General features: G+C 42.2%; 1 protein-coding gene across 2 annotated transcripts in view; it reads right to left on the reverse strand.

Moving 5' to 3' along the window:
* Trpc6 (transient receptor potential cation channel subfamily C member 6) overlaps window positions 1-26,920 on the reverse strand; it is a 97,894-nt gene that overhangs the window by 40,484 nt on the left and 30,490 nt on the right. For both annotated transcript variants that reach the window (XM_051199137.1, XM_051199128.1), the window contains exon 2: window positions 1,818-2,592. In XM_051199137.1, coding sequence (XP_051055094.1) covers window positions 1,818-2,592 — 775 coding nt within the window. The remainder of the gene's footprint in view (window positions 1-1,817; window positions 2,593-26,920) is intronic.

Here is a 26,920-nt window from a genome sequence, read left to right on the forward strand (position 1 = left end):
CAATTAAGTTATCATGTGCTTGTATAGAATATTGAGTTTGATAAGAATGAGTTGATTCAAAGCTGCATTTGGTTTGGTAAAGTGAACAGTGACGAGGTATGGGTGGGGAGATAGCTCAGGCCATGGAGTGTTTGCTGCACAGGCTTGAAGATCGGAGTTCAACCACACCGTCAACGTGAAAAGGCCAGGCCTGGATGTGCATACCTCTACTCCCCGGGGAAGGGAGGAAGAGGCAAATCCTGGGAACTCCCTGACCAGCCAGTCTGGACAAATAAGGAGCTCCAGGTACAGTGAGAGATCCTGTCTCCAAACCAAAGATCCAGGGCAATGAGACCAGTCAGCAGGTAAAGGACCTTGTCACCAAGCCTTCTGACTTATGTTCAATCCCCAGAATACTCATAATAGAGAGAAAAAAATGACTATCACAAGTTGACCACTGGCCTCCATACACTTGCCATGGCTCACTCAAGCTCTCTCACACCCACAAAACAAAGTTAAGATTGCCTGAGGAAGACATTCAAAATCAACCTCTGGGTGTCACATGCTCATTAATGTACACACACACACACACACACACACACACACACACACACACACACAGACATACATACACATGAATAACCATGAAAAAGCAATACAAAAGATGACAAGCACAATTAGACTAGATAACCCATGCAGGAAGTTCAGCAGCATGTGGATGCTCTTGACTTGGAATCTGAGCTTTCATCATCCCCAAATGTGGCAGGCGCCATGTAGACAATGGCTGGATCTAGCAGCGCCTCTTCCCTCAGCCACCTCTAGTGAGGGTCTGCTTAAAGTTCAACATGCCTGCTTCGCTCATGTCTACAAGACTGTTCTGCTCCTTTTCTCTCATTCTCAGCCTTCCAAAATCCCAATCGCTGCTCCATACATGGCTGAAGTGCCACCTGCAAGAGAGCTGGCTGAAGCCTAGTAGGAACTTAGTCTGTTTCCTTGACTGCTATAGCACAATGGCATCTGTCAGTGTATACTACACACAGACACGGTATGTTTTATTAAGAAAGAGAAACTGAAAATTAGAGGAAAGCTGTATTCTGATTCTAACTCTGCCAGTGACCAGTTATTGAAGTCAAGTCCTACCAAACCTTTCTATTCCCCAGTTCTCAAAAAACTAATCAGGGCCATGACAAATACAAAATATCTAGTAGAAAGTAGATCATTACAACAGTTACAATGCACTTATCGAATGAAAGGTAAATTAGGGATGGGGAAAAGGCTCAGTCAATAAAGTCCCTGCTTCACTAGAATTAGGACTTTAATTGAGAGTCCCAGAACATGCTGTTGAAAATTGAACAAACTGTGCACACTGACACATGTCTGTAACTCCAGCAGTAGCTCAGACAGACAGAAGCACTGAACTCCAGCTTCAGTGAGAGATCTTGCCTCCAAAAACAGGGAAAAGAATGATCAGGGAAGAACAGCCAGTATCAGCTGTTGGCCTCCACACACATGTACATAGCTCACATGTACACATTTGTACAAGCTCACATGAACACATACACACACACACACATATCTCCAAAAAATATCAACATACATAGTAATTAGCTCATGGAAGCATACCTTTTCTTTGAGTTAGCCAACACCATACTTTCTCTTCCTATGAGCCTTTCAAATTCTGGTTCATTCTTCCACATATAGCTGAAATGGCCATTTCTACGGAACTTTGCTGAGCTTCGGGAGGAATTAGATATACCTGGCTCGAATACCATACAGCACACTGCTTGCAGATCTACTTAGCACGTGAACTTGATTATGTTCTGCTGTCAGTGACCTACCTTGAACTCTTTCTCAATGTTTGCAAGCACCGCCAACTCATTGCTGAGTTCTAAAGCTGTCATGACTGGATCCTCACTGGACAATGACAGGTACGCTGGACTTGCCAGGCCTTTGTAGGCATTAATCCTGGATCTGGAGTGACTGAATGAGTCATGCTTTTGTTTCTGGGTGCACTCTGTACATTTACAGAAGTAATCATGAGGCCGTTCGATCCGGGCACCCTTTCTCAGGAGTGTGTGTACAATTTCATATTCCTGGCAATGGGCAGCCAGAATGATTGGTGTCACATCATGGGAGAACCGAGTCCCATCTTCATCATAGGCATAAAAGTCATCTTGCTGGAGTTCAGACTGGCTGGGGCTGGTAGCTAACCTCTTGCCTTCAGCAAAAGCTGGATGGTTGAGGATTGCCTCCACAATCCGTACATAACCTTTACTGATGGCTAAGAGTAAAGCATCACCAACTCGAGACAAGTTTTCCTTCTTTAGCAACAGCTCTGTAATTTCCAGATGCTCATTGGCCACTGCCAACTGCAAGGCATTCTGGCCCATGTAATCCACACAGTTGACGTTGAGGGAGAGACACTCCTCTAGCATCTTCCGCACCACTGGGATGTTGCCATATTCAGCTGCATCAAGAAAACGTTCCTCCTCAATAGACAGGCTTGTCGAGTGGTCATTAAACATGTATGCTGGCCCTCGATTAGCCAACCGTCTTCCCTTCTCACGAAGAACTGTCTGCCGCCGGTGAGTCAGTCTGTTTTCATTACCCCGACTGCAATAAGGCAGAAAGATGATGAAGAAATCATATTAAGAGCATTCTCTTGTGCCAAATGACCTGTCAATCATCTAATGCAATCCTCAAGTATATTAGCTGTTGCCTCAGCATCTCTAGACCTCCTAGCTGATAAGATGAAGATGAATTTATTTGTTAATAAATTCTAAGAACTTCTTATTTAAGAAAGATAAACACTTAGAGCTTAACTTTCCAGTCGGAGGTAGAGTCCTTGGCGATTGTCATCATTTTTCTTGTGTCATTCACTTAAAGATATTAGTGAGTATTTCCGAACTGCAGATGGTAAACACTTGGGAAAGGCTATTGGTTACTGCGATGGCTAATTTTACATGTCAACTTGCCACAACCTACAGTCACCTAGAAAGAGAGCTTTAAGAAGGGACTATCCAGATGCTCTTAGCCTGTGTTATGACTTTGGGGGATTTTCTTATTTGTAAGTTGAGTCAGCTCACTGGAGGCAGTGCCATTCCCTATCTGGGATCCCTAGGCTGCATAAGAGAGAGCAGAGGGACAAGAAAGTAGGCATCATAGGTGCATTTGTTTCTCTCTGCTCTCATCTGTGGCTGTGCTGTGAACAGCTGTCTTACGTACCTGCACCCATAACTTCCCTCTACTGATGGACTAAACCTGTAATCGGAAGCCAAATAAACCACTTATCCCCTAAACTGTTTTTGGTTAAGGTATCTGTGACATCAGCATAAATGAAATTAGAACAGAGAACATGAAAACATTTTAAAATAGTGAAGAGAATAGGAAATTCACTCAAGCCTTCAGTGTTTACTGAGTCATTCCTATCATAGAGCAGTACATTGCTCCAGGAAAATTGACAGTAATATAAATGTACTTTTTATTTCTTTAAATCTTATCTAAAAGCAGAAATCAACACATTTCCCATTACCTGCCACTTAGCTGTTGTGATGGGCCTCTAACATGGCCATCTAGCCTAACTCCTGGGGGAGAATGGCATGCCAAAAATAGAAGCATGACTGAGTCAGAAGAGGATGTGTCTGGGAGCTTGGGCTCAGGTTGGGGGTACACAGGAGCTGTCTTCAGCTGAGGCATCGGTTACGTGCCGAGGGAGAATGTTTCTAACTGAGACTATTAATGCATGGACTCTACCAGCCTGCAACATCCCTGGAAACATGGAGTCATGATCAGGAATCCAGGAAGAAAGGAAACCTCCATGGCGGGGGTTATTGCCAAAGAGGCTGCTGGCCTCTACTGAGGCCTTCAGTTTATCATAGGACACTTAGGTGACTCCTTGTCCTGATCAAAATGCTGTAAGAAGAAATTGATCCTTTATGGACCCAAATGTTGTGACAGAAGTTCTCATTCAGCGGAAAGGTTCAAGCCTTGTTATCATCACTTCCTGGAACCCCAAAGTGGAATGGGGTTGCCGAACTGAAGGCGAACCTACCTGGTTATTGGAGGGGCCTAATGCGGGAAACAGAGCTGCTAAATGAGTAGCTTCCTTGTGAAAAATGTTCAATGGAATATCCTCTCTAACGAATACCGACAGACCCTCCAGTGTGAAGAGAGCACCAGTGGACTGGTAGACTTCACAAGCCACCTTCCCTGAATGTAGCCATGTCTAGAAAACCTAATATCCTTTCCTTCTTAGAACTTATCAATTTTCCCGGCAGCGATGTCTGTAGTAGGGATGACCACCATAGAGTGGAACTTAGTGAAACTTCATCAGCTCCGAGATTCATCAAGGAGCTTGTATGGCACACTGCCGTGTTCACAGTGAGCTTTCATTTCTACCCATCATCTTCAAAACAAACTTCTTAGCCAGTGCTTCCAGGTAAGGTGGTAGATGCCTTACCTGTGTGGTTGGCTGGGAAAAAAAAAATGTATCTTATCAAACTGGATTTTACATCTATGAAAAAACATTCCGGACAGTAGACATTAGCCTAAACAGGATTGTCTCTGGTGTGGGTGTGGGGAAAGGGGACACTCACTGCTGGTGGGAGTGCAAATAGGTGCCGTCACTACGAAAAAAGAGTGGTTGCTCCTCAAAAAGCTAGAAATAGATCTGCCATATGATCCAGCGGTCCCACTTCTGGGTCTATTTCCCAAAGGACTGCATGTTCTACTACAGAGTTACCCACTCACCCATGTTATTGATGCTAAACTCAGCAGCCAGGAAATGGAAACGGCCTAGATGTCCATCAAATGATGAATAGCTCAGGCATTGTTGTGGAAAAGGGATCAGAAAGATTGTAAGGCCAAAGGAGCAGGCTGTATGAGACCTCATAAGGACAACACCAATAGACATGCTACCACAGGAGTGGGAAAGCTCAATTCTGGAGAAAGACAGAAAGGACGATGGGAGCAGGGAAAATGCTCCTCCCCGTGGAAAGGGCTTCGCACATAGTGGTTATCCAACAATGTGGTGGTTTGAAGAAAAATGTCCTATGGGCTCATATATTTGCGTGATTGGTCCCCAGTTGACAAGTTACTTGGGAAGGATTGGGAGGTGTGGCCATGTTGGAGTAGGTGTGTCCATACTGAAGGAAATATGTCTCTAGGGGTGAGTTTTGAGGTTTTAAAAGCTCACGACAGGCCCAGCCCATCTCCCCCTCTGCTTGTTGCCTGTGGATCAGGATGTTTACCACAGCTACTTCTCCATCACCATGCCTTCCTGCCTGCCGCCATGTTCCCACCATGAAGATGATGGACTTAGCATCTGAAGCCACGAGCAAGCCCCAATTAAATGTTTTCTTTCATAAGAGCTATGTCATGGTGTCTCTTCACAGGAATAGTAAGTAAGTAGGAGGAATATCAAGTGTTCAGTCCTGAGATCGTGTAACCTTGGGTAGCAGTATACAGACTGAACAAGTTGTATTTATGTGTTTAGGAATATATGTACATGTGTGTGTGCATATGTATGTAACAATGATTAAAGAAAAAGGAGCAGTGAATTTGAGAGAAGAAGGGGATGCATAGAAGGAGTTGGAGACAGAAACGGGAAGGGGAGAATAATGTAAGAATTTTATTATTTCAAAACACATACATACATATGGTGCATATACCTAATAGAACATGTATTATCCAGCTGTTGGGAAAAATGAAATTATAAAATTGGCAGGGAAGTTGACACAAAGTTTTTGTAGATGAGCCATGTCTAAAATTACTTAATCCTATCACCAAATGTAATTGAAAGTGTGGCTCAATGAAGCCACTACTGAGAAACACGATGTGCCTTGAGTTCTTGCTAATGTCTTTGTCTCTCCTGCCCGCAAATTAAGAGTTGGCTCATGAAGGGAGTTCTTCATCCTCTACATCTCTGAGGGGCATTCCTGTCATGGGTCTTAGACTATTGTATTTCCTACATTAGCATTCCATTTTTAACTCCTCATGTTTGGATGTTGGATGTTTCATAATTGCTCATTAATTTTATTACCATTTCCTCTCATTTCTAATTATTTATCTCTGTGCATCATATTCCAGAAGATTTTATCCTATGATTAAAACTAATGAATTTTTTCTGCTACTACATTTTAAATTTTCAAAATCTCTTTCTCACATGACTCCTTTCAAATATCTGTTAGCCAGTATATTATTATATATTATCATTAATTATTACTATTTCTATTATACCACTGAGTGTGTATGTGGTGTGATGTAGGTACACACCCTGTGTTCAGGAGTTTGTTTCCCCTCTGCCATCAATTCCAGGAATCTAACTCAGGCCTTCAGGCTTTTGTGGCCAGGGTCTTTTTGCACTGAGACATCTTGTGGCCCATATGTTTCCTTATAATCCCTTTTTCAATGTCTTTTTATATTCCTCTGTGGAGATTAAGAATATAGGGAATGCAAAGAGAAAGTGGGAGGTACCTTGGTACAGGAGACTGCTTCCTGAACATAACACCACTAGCACAGACACTGAGATCAACAATTAATAAGTGGGACCTCCTAAAACTGAGAAGCTTCTGTAAGGCAAAGGACACAGTCAACAAGACCAAACAACAGCCCACAGAAATGGAAAAGTTATTCACAAACCCCACATCTGACAGAGGGCTGATCTCCAAAATATGCACAGAACTCAAGAAGCTAGTTACCAAAACACCAAATAATCCAATTAAAAAGTGGGGTACAGAACTGAAGAAAGAATTCTCAATAGAGGAATCTAAGACGACTGAAAGACACTTATGAAAGTACTCAACATCCTTAGCCATCAGGGAAATGCAAATCAAAACAACTCTGAGATACCATCTTACTCCTGTCAGAATGGATAAAATCAAAAACACCAGAGACAGTTAATGCTGGAGAGGATGTGGAGAAAGGGGCACATTTCACTGCTGATGGGAGTGCAAACTTTCACAGTTACTTTGGAAATCAGTATGGCAGTTGCTCAGGAAAATGGGAATCAGTCTACCTCAAGATCCAGTAATTACACTCAGGCATTTACCCAAAGGATGCACATACATACAACAAGACCATCTGTTCAACTATGTTCATAGCAGCATTACTTGTAATAGCCAGAACCTGGAAGCAACCTAGATGCCCCTCAACTGAAGGTTCATTTACACAATGGAGTACTACTCAGCTGAAAACCACAATGGAATCTTGAAATTCACAGGTAAATGGATGGAACTGGAAGAAACCATACTGAGTGAGGTAACCCAGTCACAAAAAGACAACATGGTATGTACTCACTCATATATGGTTTTTAGACATAGAGCAAAGGATCACCAGCCTACAATCCACACCACCAGAAAAGCTAGGAAATAAAGAGGACCCTAAGAAAGATACACATGGTCCCCTGGAGAAGGGGGAAGGGACAAGATCTCCCAAGTAAATTGGGAGCATGGGGGAAGGAGATAAGGAGTTAGCAGGAAGAGGAGGGGAGAGGTGGACATGCCGGAGCAGGAAGATTGAATCAGAGAAAGAATAGAGGAGAACAAGAAAAGAGATGCCATAATAGAGGGAGCCATTTTAAGAGAAATCTGGCACTAGGGAAATGTCCAGAGACCTACAAGGATGACCCCAACTAACAATCTAAGCAATAGTGGAGAGGCTACCTTAAATGCCCTTCCCTGATAATGAGATTGATGACTACCTTATGTGCCAATCTAGAGCCTTCATCTAGTAGCTGATGGAAACAGAAGCAGGCACCCAGTTAAACACTGAGCTGAACTCCTGGGATCCAGTTGCAGAGAGGGAGGAGTAATGAGCAAAGGGGTGAAGACCAGGCTGGAGAAACTCACAGAAACAGCTGACCTGAACAAGGGGGAGCTCATGGACCCAGTCTGATAGCTTGGAAACCAGCATAGGACCGACCCAGATTCCCTGAATGTGGTCTTAGTTAGGAGGACTGGGCAGTCTATGGGGCCTCTGGTAATGGATCAGCATTTGTCCCTAGTATACAAGTGGACTTTGGGAACCAGTTCCACATAGAGGGTTACTCTCTCAGGCTAGATACACGGGGGAGGACCTGCTCCAAATGATATGACAGACTTTGTAGATGACCCATGGAAGGCCTCACTCTCCCTGGGGAGCAGAAAGGGGATGGGATGGGAGTTGGTGAGGGGAACAGGGGAGGAGGGGAGGGTGCAGGAACTGGGATTGACATGTAAAACAAGCTTGTTTCAAATTTAGATTAAAAAAAATTCAGGAAAAAAAGTAAATAAAAATAAATAAAAAATAAAAATGAACATAGGCAAATTCAAAGAATTTATTCCATCCAGAGTTGCTGGTTTCTCTTTGATCTCTGTATTTTACTTCAATTTTCACACAGAGCAGGTGATTCTAGTCTCCAAAGAAATACCACTATTGTGTGCCCACGGAGGGTCAACCTGCCCCTAGAAGGACTAATGTTGGTTTGCCAAAGTGTGTTTTACTGAGTAGGGTGGGAGTTTCTGGGAAAGGCTTCATTTCCATGTTAGCAAGTTGGGTGAGGGAGAAGAGGAACCAGGGGCCAGGTTATGTGAACAGCCATTCCGCACCTCCTTCCTAGCCCTCTTCACCCTGCTCTCCCTCTTCCGACCTCTGATGGTCTCCTTGGGATGATTTCACTCCCTGCGGTCTATATTTGCTGTCTTCCATGATTTCTGCTGCAGACAGGAAGCTCACAGATGAGGGAAGAGAAAGGTGCCGGGTGAAGGGGCTGTATGGTTTGGAAAAGGCAAAAATGCGAAAGGAAGTGAGAAATGAGATCTAAACGGGTAAGACGGACTGCAAGGACACAATGTACTCAGGACACAATGAAAAATGGCAGGAATGGGAAAGAGGCATAAAATAGAACCGAGTGCCAAACGGTCAGGGACCAAGCCTCTTTTGGTTCATTTTTAAAATGTTTGCTTCTGGCACTCACTCTGTAGACCAGGCTGGCCTTGAACTCACAGAGATCCACCTGTCTCTGCTTCCAGGCACTAGGATTAAAGGCGTGCACCACCACGCCCATATGCCACATGAGTACAGGTATTCATGGAGATCAGAAGAGGGAGTGAGACCCCCGTTGCTGGAATTGCAGGTGCTTGCGAGCCACCTGGTGTGGGTACTGGGACTGAGCGGAGTATTCTGGAAGAGCAGTAAGGGCTCTTAACCACTGAGCCCCCCTTCCAGCCCCCAGCTCTGTTCTTTATCCATTAGAATAAGAACAAGCAACTACTCCAGCTGGTCTCGACGTATTACTTTAAGAGTCTATTAAAGTTAAGAAGGTGGAAAAGCAATCATCTACATCCTCATAAACAGGCACTTAGAAGAGCAAGGCACCTAGAGTTTTCCATTAATTATTCAAATAAAAGACCCTCACCAGCTCAGAATGAGACAATAGTTAGCACAGGAGGCTTTGCTTTTCTAAGAAAACACCTTCTCAGTAACTTCATTTATAGTTCACTTTTTAGCTTGGTTCCCATAGTTGTGCTTGTTCTTACAATATGTTTAAGTTTATATTGAACTAGAATATGCTATAGTACTGATACACTTAAAGTTAAAAATAACAGTTTATCTCACTATTTATTTGCCAACAAAAATGTCATGTTCTATTTTGGCAAGTCGTTGGTCCTGGGACATGCCCTCTCCCCTCAGCTGAGCCTTCCACACTCAGGCTTGCTTCCTGAAGAAAGGCGTTCCCATGGGAACTGGAAGCTGTCTTCCAGGGAGAAGCCACTCTGTCTTGTCCTAATGGCTGTGCTACAAATATACGTGACATGCAGTGACATTAATTTATGACACATTTTCATTTTAAAAACAGGGCTTTTCATTTTGTTTTTTATGTAGTTTCAGAAAAAGAAAGTATAGAATGTTTACATATGCATTTTCTGTGACCTTAGAACAACAAGTTTAGGCACGATGAAGCTAGTTCCCAAGTCGAGGGAGAGCGAGGAGGGCTGCTCTGTGCTGGAGACACACATTGCTTCCATCTGACCCTACTCATTCCAGTGGAATGAAGCAATTAGGTCCGGCCTTTGGTTTGCTTTGGTTTGATTTTGTGTTTGATTTTTGGTTACGAGTGCTGTTTGCTTCATCCCTGGATTCCAACTGTAAATTCAAAGTAAGGAAAGCAACTTTCAAAATAAAGAGCATTTCAGTCCTTTCCGGGAACATAAAAGGTGTTAATGGACCACAAAACCTCTCTGAAAATGGAGTTTATAGAGCTGTCTTGTAAAATTGATCTTAATAGAAAACACAGCCTGGACCAATCACCTACTGGAAAAACAACTCCTCAATCCATAGCACTGTGTCAACAAGAGTTATTTTCATTTCAACTACAGAGTAATTTTGAAAAATCATCTTTTCTGTTTTAAGTATGTACACATGCACAGACACTCAGACGTTTTTATCACTCACACATAATTTTCTACTTATTCAGCAATATGGCTAAAAGTTTAATAATCTACATTTTCATCTCTGTTCTAAATATTTGCATATTACAATATGTTAGTCACAGTTCTAGGAAATAATCCAAACTAACCACTGCCTCTCCCGATAGGTCATGGAAAGCAGCCTTACGTACCTCATTTCCATGACTCTTTTCTCTGGCACAATGGTGCCTTTTGCCCCAGATAGTGAGTGACGAAATAATCCATCTCTGCTGAAGAAGCCAGCAATGTGAATTAGCTGCTGAACAGAATGGACTGCGTGCTGGGGCCAGAGCATGTGCGGTCATTTTCTCTACTTCCTGTGCCAAGATGATGTGCTTTTATCAAATGGAAGCGCTCGTGTACAACTAAGCCCCACGCAAGTGCCTTGCTTAGCTTGCATTTTTTGTTGTTGCTTGATTTCTGTTTCCTGCAAAACCCTTGTGAATACATAAATTCAAGCACAAAACTATCTACTAAAGTCAAAGTTAGCAATTTCAACAGAAGGTTCCATATGTTCCGTCTAGGAAAATGGAAAGACACAATATTTGGGAATCTACATTTTATTCCATGTGCAATAGCGCACAGAGGCATTAGACTTGGTTATTTGGGAACTGTTGATCAATACAAGAAGTGGGTTTGTGGGTTTGCAATCATCATTGTTCAGGATGAACGATGGAAGTCATTTTATTATGATTACCGATACTAACGCTGTTTTGGGCATGTCTAGTTAATCTCTCTGTGTATTCCAGGACCTCTATGGGGGTTGAGGAAGTAGTAAATATAGAGTGTGTTCGCCTTGTTCCCGTGGGAACAGAAACTGTTTCTCTTCATTCATCAGTCAGTTACACACTCCGGAGAGTGCAGCTCTGTGACTGCTGCTCCTTACACAACTGACAAATGAGGGGCTCCTGTCCCTGTCAAGGGAACCAGGTTCACACGGCCTTTCACTCTGCACTAAGCCACAGGAAGAAATCACAATGTACAATGCTATGGCAAAGAAGGAGGGGCTAAGGCACGACGTGGCAACGAAAAAACACCCAAAAGGCTTGCCGTGTAATATTCTGTACTCTTCCAGGAAACAACAAGCTCATTGGGGAGTTTTTAATGCCACCCATTGGGAGTGTTTTACCTTTCAAGATAGAAGGAACAGCCCCCAGGGGCTCTGCTCTTCCAGCCCGAGTGTGGCCACCCCTCTTCACAAAGCATCACCAGCCCTGCCTAAACCCAGGGAGTTTACAAAGCATCACCAGCCCTGTCTAAACCCCGATAGTTTACAAAGCATCACCAGCCCTGTCTAAACCCTGGGAGTTTACAAAGCATCACCAGAACTACCTAAACCCTGATAGTTTACAAAGCATCACCAGCCCTGTCTAAACCCTGGTAGTTCACAAAGCATCACCACACCTGCCTAAACCCAGGGAGTTTACAAAGCATCACCAGCCCTGTCTAAACCCTGGGAGTTCACAAAGCATTACCAGCCCTGCCTAAACCCCGATAGTTTACAAAGCATCACCAGCCCTGCCTAAACCCCGATATTCACAAAGCATCACCAGCCCTGCCTAAACCCCGATATTCACAAAGCATCACCAGCCTGCCTAAACCCCGGAGTTTCCTAGGCAGCAATCGTTTATTCTGTTCCCACTCAGTTCTTTGCTTTCCCATGAACCCCTTTCATCTCATGAAACCCAAACTTTCTACTTGACCCGTCACACTCTGTCCCTGACTGCCTAAATGCTCCATGAACAAAACTGAGCCTGGGATGTTTGTCGCTTTCAGTTCAGAGGTAGAAAAAGTGTAACTGGAAAAAAAAAAAAATCTTGTTCATGGACAGACTTGGGGTTGCATGTTTTAGTGTTAATCATCAGTCCTTGTCTTGTTTAATCCAGTTGGATCTCAAACTGTTAGAGAAAAACCACCTGGAAAGTTATAGAAACTTAGCTTTTTTTATAGAACTACATATGATATGCATACGCTAGTCTCTCTTCTCATCTTCCAGTTTTGAGTTCAGTTAATTTTATGTGCCATGTCTTCTTTGAAGTGCTCTTTGGTAGAGTTCTGAGAACAGGCACTCAATTTTACCTATGTCAATGAGTGTTCTTGGGACTATTAAAAACTTTGTGTAAAACAGGAACAAAATATACCCCAATTATGTCATCAAAGAAAGAAATTCAAACCCTTTGCTTCTATTATCAACAACAGCATAGTGCTGCGTATTTCACGCAGGTCCTTTCCCATTCCTCAATAACATCTGTATAAGGCAGATTCCAAAACGGAAAATGAGAGTGCACTTACATTGGATGAAGTGGGTTTAATGAAGGAACCATTAGGAGTGTGGAGAATTCCAGCACAGCACAATATAATGCCTACACCAGGTCAACGGAGGTGCAAGTATAAAGTGATGTAAGGAGGTGGCCAGTCATCACAAGTGTGAGATGCAGAGGTGGCCTAGAGATAACAGCATCCACTGCTCTTGACCAAACCAACAACACCAGCCCACGCTGCGTGGTGAACTCCTTCAGAAATGGCTGGCGGGAACATACATGGAGTATGCCAAGGGAACCTTTCTTCTGAGTCACTGGTGTGGCGCCATTTCTCACCTGTCTGAGCTCTGTCAGGAAAGGCATTTGAGTCCAGCCAAATCCTCTACCTTCTTTAAAAGTGAGACTCTGAGGCAAAATTAATCCCTCTGAATTTTAAGTTCCTACTCGTGTTCACACGAGGCTTTGGATGGACAAATCAGAGTCTGTAGTTGAGAAAGAGGTAGCCTCGTGTCTCAGGTTTGGTGTAAATGGCCGTGAAGAGTCTACACTGAAGATGCTGGCTCCCATAAACAGTCATGACTGACACATCTGGAGGGTGCTCCTGTGGGACACCTAAACAAAGTTTACTGACCTTTCTACCAAAGAAGACAAATTCAAATAAAAAACTGAACAAGTGCTTGGCAGAAATTCTAATTCCTCCAGGACCATGACTTCTTAAAAATCAAAATACTTGCTCAAAGTGGCTACTCTGCTAAAACAAAAAATGTGTTCTGCTTCTCAACTGCATCAATTAAACCAGTCAACCTTGTAAGGGTGTGAACTGAAGTTCTGATCAGTCAAAGAGAAGTGCAGGCCCCTTTGCTTTAGGAATGATAACCTAGTCAAACCCCCACACACACATACACACTGCACACACTGGGGTGCTTGTCTGCTTTGCTGAACATAGCTACATATCCTTTTGAAGAAGTAATATTTTTGGCCTTGAAGAAAAACTTGGGATTGTCTGGCCATTTGCTTAGACTCCAGAGCCATTTCTTATATTTTCAACCTTTACCACCAACCAGGGCTAGATCCAAGGAGCCACTGTAAAAGCTTCTATCCACAGGAACTTTTGTGTGTCAGCAAATCCAGACACAAAGAATGTGAAGGTTGAACAGCATATTGTTTCCACACATTGAAACCAATATCACAAAATCTTTATTTACCAATCAGGTTTGATTTTAAACATTAGTTACCAATTGCATTGAATCAGTTATTCAACAGCTTAAATATTGTCCTTTCATGGAGTGTGTATGTGCGTGCGTTCCACAGCACACATGTGGAAGTCAGAAGACAACTTACATGGGTCAGTTATTCCCTTCTAGACACATGTGAGTTCCAGATGTCATACTGAGTTTGACAAGCATGGCGGCAGGTGCTTTTATTCCATGAGACATCTTGTTGATCTAACTTTTCCACCTTTTGCCAGATACATATACCAGGGTGTTCTAGTTCCTGTGCTCAGCACATGGGAAGTGAGACAAGATGGGATGAGATAGAAAAGAGAAAAGATTAAACATGCCGGCTCGTGTACTAATGGCATGATGTGCTGTGCAAGTCAGTGGTAGCAGGCAGTTTTGAAGCTAGCCCATGGGTCCGGGAAAACCTTCTGAGGAAATGTTGCCGAACCTAAGAAAGAAGGAGAGCTATCAGGGAGCACAGATCACTAGAAAACAACACCAAAACAAAAGCAAATAAACAAAACAGAAAAGCCCTTCCTGTGTGAGTCAGCAACCTGAAATTTTTCCTTCATTCATGAACCAGAGTTCCCTTCTTCAAGATGAAATCGGATTTGTGGCTTTGTTTAACTGGCAGTCTGGGACCTGGCTTAGATGCCTAACATCAGTTGACCCTCGTTGCTTAGTACCTAGGGCTTAAACTTTAAGGGAGAAATGGGACTGTTTGGCCACCATGAAAGCTCAGGGTTATGATTTTGGGAATTCGAGTCTCAGAACTAGGGTCCAGCCCGGTAATTTCCGAGTCACTTGGGGCTTTTGAGATTCTGGTTTCTAAGCTGGAAATCACTCAAGGACTCACTATAACTAAGCTCTGAGTCTACACTCGGTGCCACCTGGAGGAATCACGCAAAACAACAGTGAGAGCAAGGAATCCTGGCCCTGCGTTTTCCTGCATCAACTGCCGAGCCTCTTGCTACTTAATGGAAGAAATGGGATGGGGCTGGCCCTACAGTTAGCACTATTATGCAGTTGGTGATTTGTGGAATTCAGCTTAATAGAACTCTACATCGTCGACTGTGAACTACAAAGATTCTTAATCGTGACTGTTCAAGTCCAGTGTCAAACAAATAATGTGAACAAATATTTGCACAATACATACATGAAGAAAATGCTTAGCATTGCCAGCATCAGAGAAATTTATATCCAAAGCACAATTAGAATTCCTTTCCTTATTCCAGTCAGAACAGTTACGATTATAAAGAAAAAGACCGCCTGTGAGACGCAGAAGAAAGGCAACGTGCATTGCTGATGGAATTAATAATTTTTCTCAAAAAAAACCACACATAGCTACAGTGTTATCTAGTGATCCCACTCTATGGGAGAGTTCCGCTTTAAATGGCACGAGCTTACAGTATCAGGAAACTGTGAGGCTTCCAGATATCTTTCCATGAAGATGATTTGTTGGGGGAGCGAGCTCACTGCACACGCAACCATGCTTACGTGCATGCACATAAAATTACTATCCACTTAAAGCTTCACTTATTGGAAGACTGCACCCTCGTTAAGCACACACCGGGTTTTAGACCGCCGGCCTTTGAAAGTCAGTTTTACAGTTGTCACAGGCTAAATGTATGAATCTTGATGCACTTTCTTGAAACAAGTAAGATCTTTCTGTAGTGCATATCTCTAATGTCTTAGACAGGGAAAGTGGAGTTTGAAGAAGCATTATAAACAGTAATAAACCCCAAGGGATTTCAAGATCAATCCATATTCCACAAATTTTTCCTTAATGCTACTCTTTATATCATGATGTAAGATTCATGGCATGGTGTGTGTGTGTGTGTGTGTGTGTGTGTGTGTGTGTGTGTGTGTGTGTAAGCACACGTGAGGGGCTATGCTGGCCCATGGAGGCTGTGGAGGCCAGAGGCTCATGGCAGCTGTCTTATTCAATTACTTCTTCACCTGAGCCTTTGGAAACAAGGTGTCTCACTGAGCCTGAAGCTCCCTGAGTCTTCGAGTCTGGCCAGTCCATGAGCTTCTGGGTTTGCTCTGCCACCCTCTAGTTTCCATATGCACAATTTACATGATTGCTGGAGCATTGAGCCCTCATCCTCATGCTTGCTCAGTGTGATGGCATCCTTGGTTGTCGACTTGTTGCATCTGGAATTAACTAAATCCCCAAATGGAGGAATTTTGCCTAATTTGAAGTAGGAAGATCCACTGCAAATCCAGATCTTTTGAGCTGGGGAAAAGATACGAGTTCATCTGAACCTTGAGGCAGGAAGACACACCTTTAATGCAGATTGTCTGAACTGGGAAAATCCACCTCTAATCTGGACCACGTCTTGTGCTGGGAGCCATGTAAAGACAGGACATGGAAGAAGGAAGCTCTCTCATCACCTGCTTGATCTTACCTTGCTACCAAACCCATCCTTCCATCACTGCCAGACACTGTAGACTGTGGACTGCAGCCTGTAAATTGTTCTAAGACTATATATATATATAGATATAGATATAGATATAGGTATAGGTATAGGTATAGGTATAGGTATAGTATAGTATAGTATGTATGTATGTGTGTGTATATGTATGTATGTGTGTATGTATGTATATGTATGTATATATGTATGTATGTATATGTATGTATGTATATGTATGTATGTGTGTGCATGTATGTAGATATATGTATGTATGTGTATGTATGTATGTATATGTATGTACGTGTGTATGTGTATGTATATATGTATGTATGTATATATGTATGTATGTATGTATGTATATGTATGTGTATATATGTATGTATGTATGTATATGTATGTATGTGTATGTATGTATGTGTATGTATGTATATGTATGTATGTATGTGTATGTATGTATATATGTATGTATGTGTGTGTATGTATGTGTATGTATGTATGTATGTATATGTATGTATGTGTATGTATGTGTGTATGTGTATGTATGTATGTATGTATGTATGTGTGTATGTATGTATGTGTGTATATGTATGTATGTATGTGTGTGTATGTATGTATGTATGTGTGTATATGTATGTATGCATGTATGCATATATATCATTCTATACGTTCTGTTTTTCTCTAGAATCCTGACTAGTACACATGGCAAGCACCATACTAACTGATGCAGCTCTGTTGGGCAAGAAGTTTTTATCCTTTGCTTTTATTTTCTCATTCTATGCTCAAATTTTTCTCAAACACTCCAAATGCTGACAACTAAAAGCACAGATGCTAGAGGAAGCAGGCGTGGATTTGGTTTTAGCTTTACCATTTGTTGACTGTCTGGCTTCCAGAACAAAATGAGAACTACAGTGTTCCTCTCACAGAACGGGTGGGAGAGCACTGATGTGTACGCGTGTTTATTTGGAAATTTCACCCACAGCTCTAGCATAATGTGGGGCCAATGGAGACAGTCACTTCATGAACAGTAAGCAGAAATGTACGATCGCAAACTCAGATTTGCAAGTGGTCATGTTTCACCAATTCAGTATTTTCTTGCTGTGGCAGAAATAGTTAAATAAACTCCAACTTTTAAAGCAATAAGGAACTTGGCAACATTTAGCTCCCTTCCCCACTGAAGAATTTCTTCACGGGTTGTTTTTAGGCCTATTGGTTTCTCAAACCCAGACAGGTAGCAGGTATCTGGCTGGCATGTTAAACATCCTCTGTTTTAACCGGCATGTGCAATCACAGCTAAGCAAGAAGGAACACCGCCCCTGTGGCACACTTGGAGGAGGTTCCTAATAAACAGAGCAGCCTCAAACTTAGGGTGCAGAGGGGCTTCCTGGAGAACAGCAGGGACACCCCATGAGCCAGTCCTGCAATTGTGAGACTCCATGTTGCTGCGCCAGCTATCTGGGAGGCCGGCAAGGCGTATGCCTGTGCATCTACTGATCTCTGTTCTCTCCCAAATGCACAGGTCGAAGAACATCCTGGAGAGGTTCACCCTCTGCAGGCATTTCCATGTTATCTTTAGAAGTGAAGATGCTAACCACAGGCTTCCCCTTTTATCATAAGACTTCTTTTGTCTTATGACATTGGTCCTTAAGTTTTATTTTTAACAGGTATGTGTGGATGTACGCCACATATGTGTGGGTGCTCTGGAGGCCAGAAGGAGGTGTTATATCCCCTGGACCTATAGTTACAGACAGTTGGGAGCCATCCAGTGTGGGAGCTAAGAACCCTACTCAGGTTCTCAGTAAGAGCAGCAAATGCTCTTTCCTCAGGTATTACCTCTCCAGCCCCTTGTCTGTATTTTTTAAACCAGTTATTGCCAAAACAAAACACAGAATTATAACAAAAGCTGTGTTACCGTGACCAGTCCATGGCTCTAAAGCAACTAGTTATGTTGCTAAGGAAGAAATACAGTGTCAATCAACACTCAAGGGTCAAAGGACTACTTAAAATAAGATTGGCAAGGTAACTCAATATATGTAGTTTTGAAACCTCTAAAGTAAAGTGGAAAGGGAAACGCACCATTGAGTCAGCAAAGCCTCAGCTTGGGCACAAGACAAAGACCAATACAGTTGCATGCATCAACCAGAGATTGGAAGGGACTCGGGCAAAGCAGTGTCTCCTGGACAGGATAAGCATCACCCTCATGAACTCACAGCACCTGTGTTTGCCTGCAGAAGACTTAGTCACGATCAAGCCAGTAAAAAAGGAAGCATATAGGGAAGGCCTCATGAAACCCCAGCCCTAGCTTAGGAACTTCGGCAGCAGAAGGCTGCTGGGGTAGGGGTAGTCAATTTTCTTCAGGCAATGGCCCCATCCCGGTAGATGGCTCTGCATCCATGCATACAAAAGCAGTCGTGATCAGAGGCAATAGACATGAAGTTGTAAGAGTGGTATGAGGAGGTGAAAGACTGGGAGGAACAGGAAGGGGAGTTGGGGGGTGTTATAACCCAGATATATGTTTAAAACACACACACACACACACACACACACACACACACACACACACACACAACCCTGTCATAAAAAAAGACAAAAGTTCTGGATTTCCATAGAGAAGTTATTATCTTACTCTTTGTGACAAGAACTGAGCTTCAGTCCCTACAGAAACAACTCACACCACTTCTGTTAACTGCATTGCATTGCTGTGCTGGTAAGTTTCAATCGGAACTCTGCCTAAGGTTCCCGTTTCCTCCGAGCCATCCTGTATTAATACACTGCCACACGGTGCCAGTCACTTCAGTGTTTGCCTGCACTGAACACACTTGCAAATCACTTCTTCACCCAGCAAACACAAAAGGGGGTCAGTGCCCATGGACCTGGAGTTTCAGTCACCAAGAATCACAGCCTTAAGTGCCAGCATGAGGCTGGAAAATCGTCTCTCTCAACCTCGCCGAATATCTGTCTTGCATTTTCCTGGAGGGGAAACTTTAATTAGAAGGGAAAGTCACACATGAGAAATCCGGGGCCAGCGTAGCAAATCTGTGTGGAATAGATGCTCGTCACCCAGAGCTGTTGACTCAGTAGACTTTGAAGTGCCACTGCCCCAAAGCAATTGTTTTTAAAGTAAATCAATTTCTCATCCTATTGAGAGGCATTTTCTTATCAAATCTGAACAACATATTTTCCCAGATAACCCTTTAGTTGACAATACCCCCCCCCCGGCTTACATTACAGCCAGATAAAAGCAGAATTGTCTTAGGCCACAAGGCTGGCTGAGTGGGGTATATGTGTGTTGTTTGTTGATTGGTTGGTCTGCCAAACTTTCTTCAATTTTAAATTTTTATTTACATTTTTTCATACAACATACTTTGATCACAATCATCCCGCTAGCTCTTCCCATCTCCTCCATGCTCTTGTTTCTATGAGTCTCTGCTTCTGTCTGTCTCTGCCATCTCTCTCTCTATCCCTCTCCCCAGAGAAACAAACAACAAAAAATATCAAAACTAAAAGCACACGCACCAAACACACACACCCCAACTGTTCCTGGCCATGGGCTGCCTGGAGTGTAGTTGGTAAACCCAATGTCAGTCCTTGGCGGAAAACCGATTTTCCCATCAGGTATTGATTGTAAATGACTTCCCTGTTACTAGTGAAATGTGTCCACCCCCCTCCTTGGTACTGAATGTTGTCTGCTTTGAACCTGTGCAGGTCTTGTGCGTGTCATCACAGTCCCTGGGAGTTCATATGTGCCTCTTCCTGCTGTGTTGGGAAGACACTGTTTCCTTTGCTCCCGGAATGTTATGGGGCACCTAGCCCAGTAGGTCAGCCAGATGTTTCTTCCCATTTCAACAAAAAAGGAGGATGGGTGGATGGATGGAAGGAAGAGAGGGAGGGAGAGAGGGAGGGAGGAAGAAAGGAAGGGAGGGAGGGAGAGAAGGAGGGAGAGAGGGAGAGAGAGAATGAGAGAGAAAGAGAGGGAGAGAGAAAGGGAGTGAGGGAGGGAGGAAGCCAGGGAGGAAGGGAGGGAGGAAGGAAGGAAGGGGGAGGGAAAGAGGGAGGGACAAAAGGAGGGAGAGAGGGAGGGAGGGAAAGAATGAGGGACAGAAGGAGGGAAATAGGGAGGGAGGGAAAGAATGAGGGACAGAAGGAGGGAGAGAGGGAGGGAGGGAAAGAATGAGGGAGAGGAGGGAGGGAGAGAGGGAGGGAGGAAGAGAGGGAGGGAGGGAGGGGGGGGCAGGGGGGGAAGCAACATGTCCTCTCCCTCAAAGACACATTCCATCAGAGCATATATGGATAACAAACATCAGCCCTATCAGAAATGCAGACTCAAACACCTGCAGGCTCATGGGATGACTGGGGGTAAGAAGAATGATGCATGCTTGATAAAAACTGGGCAACTGGGAACTGCATTCCCCAGCTTTCCTCATGGAGTAAGATTCCCAGTTCAATGGCACCCTCTTCTGTTGGTACTGCAAAGTTCAAGTTCTCCCTTGGACTCGGAGCTGGTCTGGTGGTGGAATGGAAGTCTTCATTGCCTCTCACTGTTGGGTTGTCTGCTCTGTTTGCTAGAACGATCCTGAGTTGCTGTACAGAAATGACCCGTCACTTAGTGCGCTGAGAAGGCCCACGATCTGCACACAGAGAAACTGACGGGGTCCTTCAGCTCCGAGTCCAAAGACTTGTGGTCCCAGAAAGCAGAAGGTGGGGTCTCCAGGGTGTCTCTCTGTGCGCCTTCTCGTTTCTGACTCTCCACGGGTGGAGTGATGATGCAGGCTCAGCATGGGGACAGCGTGTGGCCACACTCAGCCACACACTCAGTCAGACCTTGGCAGCCCTAACACAGAATGAACTAACTGTCTGCTGTCTTCCAGGACAGCCCCTGCGTCCCCTTCCCTTCTGTGTCCTTTCACTGCCTAAAGCCAAAGGGCACGCTCAAAGCATCGCTTTGCTCTTTTAACCTAGCGCTATGCCTTTGAAGAATGCTCATTTAAATCACACATGCTTTTTAATACCTCTTTATAATTAATGTAATAGTTTACCAGGACACCTGTTAGAATCTTCTCCAAACTTAGGGTCACCCATTCTCCCTGGAAATGATTTTATATGAACCAAATATACCCAGTTGGATTTTGCTTTTTCTTCTTTGTTCCTTATGATTTTTGTTTCTTGTTCAGGGTGGAGGGAAAAGTCAGGAGGGTGCCAGAGTGATGGAAGGATCAAATGAGGGTTTGATAGAAGGATGGGATTACAATTATTGGGAAGTTGGCTGGCCCTCAGTCTCCATGTTCCATACGGGGCATCTCTCCTCTGGAGCTTCTCTTCTGCATCATTTCCAAAATGCATTGCATAATGGACCAAGCAAACAGCACCATCATCAACTACTAGAACTTTCCATTCTTTCGTCTTTCTTGTAAAACGTTTTATATCAATTGCAGTAAAAGTTAAAAAAAGAACCAACAACACAGATTCCCATCAGAAGTTGAAGTCTAACTTTGTAATCCAAACATCTATTCTCAGTAGAGAGTTTTAAAACAGAGGGGAAAAAAATCTATATTTTCCCTTAAGTTAAATAACAATAACAAATGGTTATTGCTGGGTGAAAAAAATAAAAAAATACTGAAAATATTAAGCAATTCAGCGCTTGTAAAAATGTATCCAAAAAACAGAGTACAAGGTGATCCTACATTCAAAACAGCTGGACAAAGCAGCCTTACAGACTACAGCCAGGATTTCTGAATCTTCTTCAAATCCCCTGTGACAGCACCCCTTACCAGCAGGAAGTAGTTTGGAAAGAACGACGCCCACATTCCCAAATATTGTCTATAAATGTTTGTTTTCATTTAAATGGACTTTGTTATATAAAATAAAATAAATTTAAAAAAAAAGTATCCAAAAGCCACCCAAAAATATTCTGCTGTACTGATAATGATCACTTAAGGGAAGCCTGTGAAGGAAATAAAGATGTCTAAATTTTTCTAAGACCACAAAACTAATGGAGAATAGATATTGTCATTCTGTGTAAAGTTCTACGCCTTCCTGTAACAGCTTGGCAAAGCATGTATCTCTGCTAGTCCTCTGGCCCCATATCTGCTGTGGTTATGTAACCGTGGTGACTGCCAACTCGAGAAGCCTTTATCTTAAAGGAAAAGCACTGTCCTCAGCAAAGTAAACTTGAGGTTACCCAGAAATGGGCCTGCTTGTGTCTGCTTGGTTAGACAGCACTTTTGACATCAACTGTGGCCCCTCATTCATGCTTTATCTCCAAAACAGTGTTCCTGTTACTAACTGGGCATGGCAGGACCATTGTGCAGAATCTCCCACGCTATGGAAAGACAGGAGTTTATTCTCTCTCAGGCCTCCTTTATTCACTAAGCTAACATGTAAATACACCGTAACATTATGGCACAATTCTATAAAAACTTCAGTTTCAAGGCTGGGTATTTCAGGATCATCCATTTTTCAAAATACTGACCACCTGCATGATACACATGTATATAGAGCTACTCATAATTCTTTGTCTGCAAAGACTGTCAGGAAAATGGATGAAATTGTTGCTATAGATGGCAGCATTATAAAACCCATACTCCTTTGTCCTTATGTTATGAATTTCCTACAGTTTATCTACATTACCTTTTAAATAAAATATTTTTCTTGATACAGAATGATACACAGATCAGCTATGCCATTCCTAGGGTATCTCAAGAACTCTAAGGTCAGCATACCACAGAAATATTTTCACATCACAACAGCTACGGGTCCAAATATAGAGGAATAAAGAAAGTAATAGATAGATGGATATATATACCTATATGTATATTATATACACACATACATACACACACATATCATAAAATTATCATAAAGAGAAATGCAGTTATGGATTTATGGGGAAATTGGAGATCGCATTAATCTAATTAAGCCACTCAGGAAGAAGAGCATCATATGTTTTCCTCATTAGTGGTTCTATCCATGTATATATTAAATGAAGATAGAAATGAAATGTCCTTGAAAACAAAGGAGATTAGTGTGAGAGAGGGGGGTGAAAAAATAGTAAATGGGAGGAACAGGGAGACACATTCAACATCCAATACCAATCTTTAAGGAAATGTTCAATTGTAGGAAACGGTAGTAGGCAACTATAGGGAAACTTCTTTCTGGCCGCAGTACCAGCTGCACACATGGGGTCAGAGCAATTCTGAAACTGCCTTAAACGTTGAACAGTAGCTAAATGTGACGCCTCTTTTACCCAAGAATCTCATATGTAAGATACATTTTTAGATTTTCAGAAAGGTAAGCTCCAATGAATTCAAATTGTTCTTTTTCCCCTTTCAAGTGCAAAGTCATTTCACCGAGCTAGCTTGGTGGATGTGTTATTCCCAAGTTGTATCGTTCTTTGTATAAATTTCAGAATATCCCTTTTAGAATTTCATTTTTAAAAAAAAGACAGAAACACATGTGTATGTGTGTGTCTCAATGTGGGTGTGTACATCTATGCAAGAGCCCACACAGGACAGAAGAGCATGTTGCATCCTCTGGACTTGAGTTAAAAGTGGTTGTGAGCAGCCTCTTGAGAAAGCAGGGGATGAAACCCAAGGCTTCTACAAAAACAGCACATACAATTGATAGCTGAGCTATTGTTCCGTCCCCAAATTCCAGAATATTCTGAATATCAAAAGATAATTTAATAGAATGAATTCTTTTCACAGGCATTTTGTTTGGGCTTAAAGGGCAAAAATGTAAAAATACATTTTTAAATTTATTGATAAACTACATGGAATTATTTATTTGTCAAAAGGAATTTTAACAAAATAAATAATCACTGCTGTTAAGTTTTCTTTTCAGTTTTGTTCAAATTCATGACAGCAAAGATCCATTCTGAAATGTAAGAGACTACAAGATATACTTGTCTGCCTGTATCTTTAGCTAATGGATAATTCCATACATAAATGGCTTAAATTTGTATAGTTTTTATTTTAAAGTTCATATAATAGAAAAGATAAAAAATCAGTGGAGATCCTGTGATATTGAAATATGTCTACCACATGTGGGCTGCAAAGGGAAGTACATCAATACTAGTAAATTACATGATCTTACTATGAAATATTTGTTAAATTTTATCTTTAAAATGTAGATATTGCCAGAACGTGTTGTTATGTCTATCATCCAATGGGTAGAAACAGATTGCTACTTAGCCTTACTCTTGGCACACATGTAACAGACAAAGTGTAAATATCATCTTATTATTGCTATATCATTAACTCTTAATTAATCATGTCAATAAATATTCTTTAACTCATAGAATTTTGACTGTGAAGCTCAACTATTTAATTATTGGATTTATTTATTGAGTATGCATCTGTGTATGTGAGTGGGTACACGTGCTTCATGGCACACATGTACAAATCTGAGGACACTTTGTGGAAGCTGGTTTCCTCTTTGTGCCAAGTAAGTCCTGGGGATCAAACTCAGTTCTTCAGGCTTGGCAGCAAGTGTTTTTACTTACTGAACCATTTTATCAGCCTACAGACTACAAAGTTATTATACACAAAGAAATAATTTCTCTTAAAAGACATTGTAAACCACTTGGTATCAAGAATTATTGCACATTATTGATTCCCTGAAGTAATATATTCTGGGAAATTCAATGATTTGTCACTTCATTCTGTAGGAGTATTGGTGATGGATAGGTGTCACTTTCCATCTTTTAACAGTTAGTAGGCTGAACTTCAGCTAAAAGTAAGAACTGGCAAGTACCTTTTCTAAGGAACGGAGCACTTATGTGCTCTCAGTACTGGACATGAGCAAAGGCTGGGAAAAGCTCCAAGCTTCAGTAAGAGCTGAAGATGAACAGAGAGATTCGGGGAGTCCACTGCCTGAAACTTACTGCTGTGGATGAGCATAGGATGATGTGTGTGCAGCATCTGTTATCCAGGAAGGATGGAGAGTCCACTGCCTGAAATTTAGTGCTGTGGATGAGCATAGGATGATGCGTGTGCAGCATCTGTTATCCAGGAAGGATGGAGACGTAGAGGAAGCAATGTCTGGTTGAAGCGCCGAGGCAACATCCTGGGGATGAGAGGCCTGTCCTTAGATAACTCTCCTAAGGGAACTGAAAGATGCTATAGTGTTATTAAATGAATTAAATGGCCTGGATAAAAGCTTGAATGTGCACTGAGTGGTGTTTGTCCATCAACACAGCCCTCCAATGCACATGATGCTTAGAAGTCCTTTGTCCTCTGTAGGATCACCCAAAAGCAAGGTAAACTAGTGTGAATATAGGCTGTTCTGTATAACTAGAGAGCTTCACAACGAGCAGAGACTTTAATATACAGGTATGTGTTTTCTAGGTATGTGCTGTGTGCAGTCCTAATCATTATTTTCTAAACAAGCACTCAGTCAAGGTCAGCAAAGTGTCAGAAGAGGAAGTCTCATACAAGAACAAGAATTTAGCAGCTATGCATAGACCAAAGAATCCCTATAGGATCCTTGGGTCCAGGGAGAAGAATGCAAACCTGCTGGTGACAAGACAATGGTGGTTCCCTCAAAGGTGTCTAAATGTGCATCTTACTTTAGCAGGTGTAGCTCTAATGGTTAGTGGTGCAGTCTACCTTGTCTGCTGGTCACCAGCAAAGACTTCAGAGAGCAAATAAACTGGTGCCGTGCTTTTCCTAAAATGAAAATGGAAATAATATGAGTGATTATAAATATGTGTAATTATAAATAAATAAGTGAAAATTAACTAAAATTTAAAAGCCTGTATTCTGAAACTAAAAAAGAAATATATTCCTGAATGAAACATAAAATAAATCTAAAAAGAGAAGAGTATTAACTAAAAATGGCACCATAATATAAGAATTAATATAATATATATAATATAATATAATAAAAAAATAAAGCTTCAGAGGAAACCATGAGATAGCTTTTGTGATCTTTGGTTACACAAAGATTTTGATAAGATTTGAAAAACGTGAACCCTTTCAAACCTGATGTTTTGTTTCATTAAAATTAGAGCCTTGTAGCCAGGCACGGTGGGGTACTCCTTGAGTCCCAATGCTCAGGAGACAGAGAAAGGCTAATTTCTGTCCATTGGAAGACACCATGGGCTACATAGTGAGACCATGTCTCAAAAGAAAATTAGAACCCTCTGCTCTATGATAAACATGCAAGAAGTAGTAAAAACAAAACAGAGCAAAAGAAAACACTACAGAGAAAATACGTACAAAACCTTCACTCAGTGATGAGCTTCTTTCCAGAATCCAGAAAGAGCTCAAAAGACACAGAGCATAGTGTATAGGACAAGGTTAAAAATAAATGCACAGGGATGGCTCACCAGATAAGAGCACAGGTTTGATTCCCAGCACATAGTGGTTCACAACTGTCTCTAACTCCCGTTCTCGGGATCTGACACTCTCTGCTGACCTCCAAGGACATGAAACACACATGTGGTGTACACGCCGGTGTACAGGCCAACAAGCATACACATAAAGAAAAATAAATCTTTAAAAACAAATAAATATCCAAATGTCCCCACACATACATGGAAAGACCCTCAACATAATTAGTCATGAAGTGGTTAATTAAAAGTCCTTTCTAGGCCAGTCTGA

The sequence above is a fragment of the Phodopus roborovskii genome, unplaced genomic scaffold (genome assembly GCF_943737965.1).
Source record: "Phodopus roborovskii unplaced genomic scaffold, PHOROB, whole genome shotgun sequence".
NCBI classification, from domain to species: domain Eukaryota; kingdom Metazoa; phylum Chordata; class Mammalia; order Rodentia; family Cricetidae; genus Phodopus; species Phodopus roborovskii.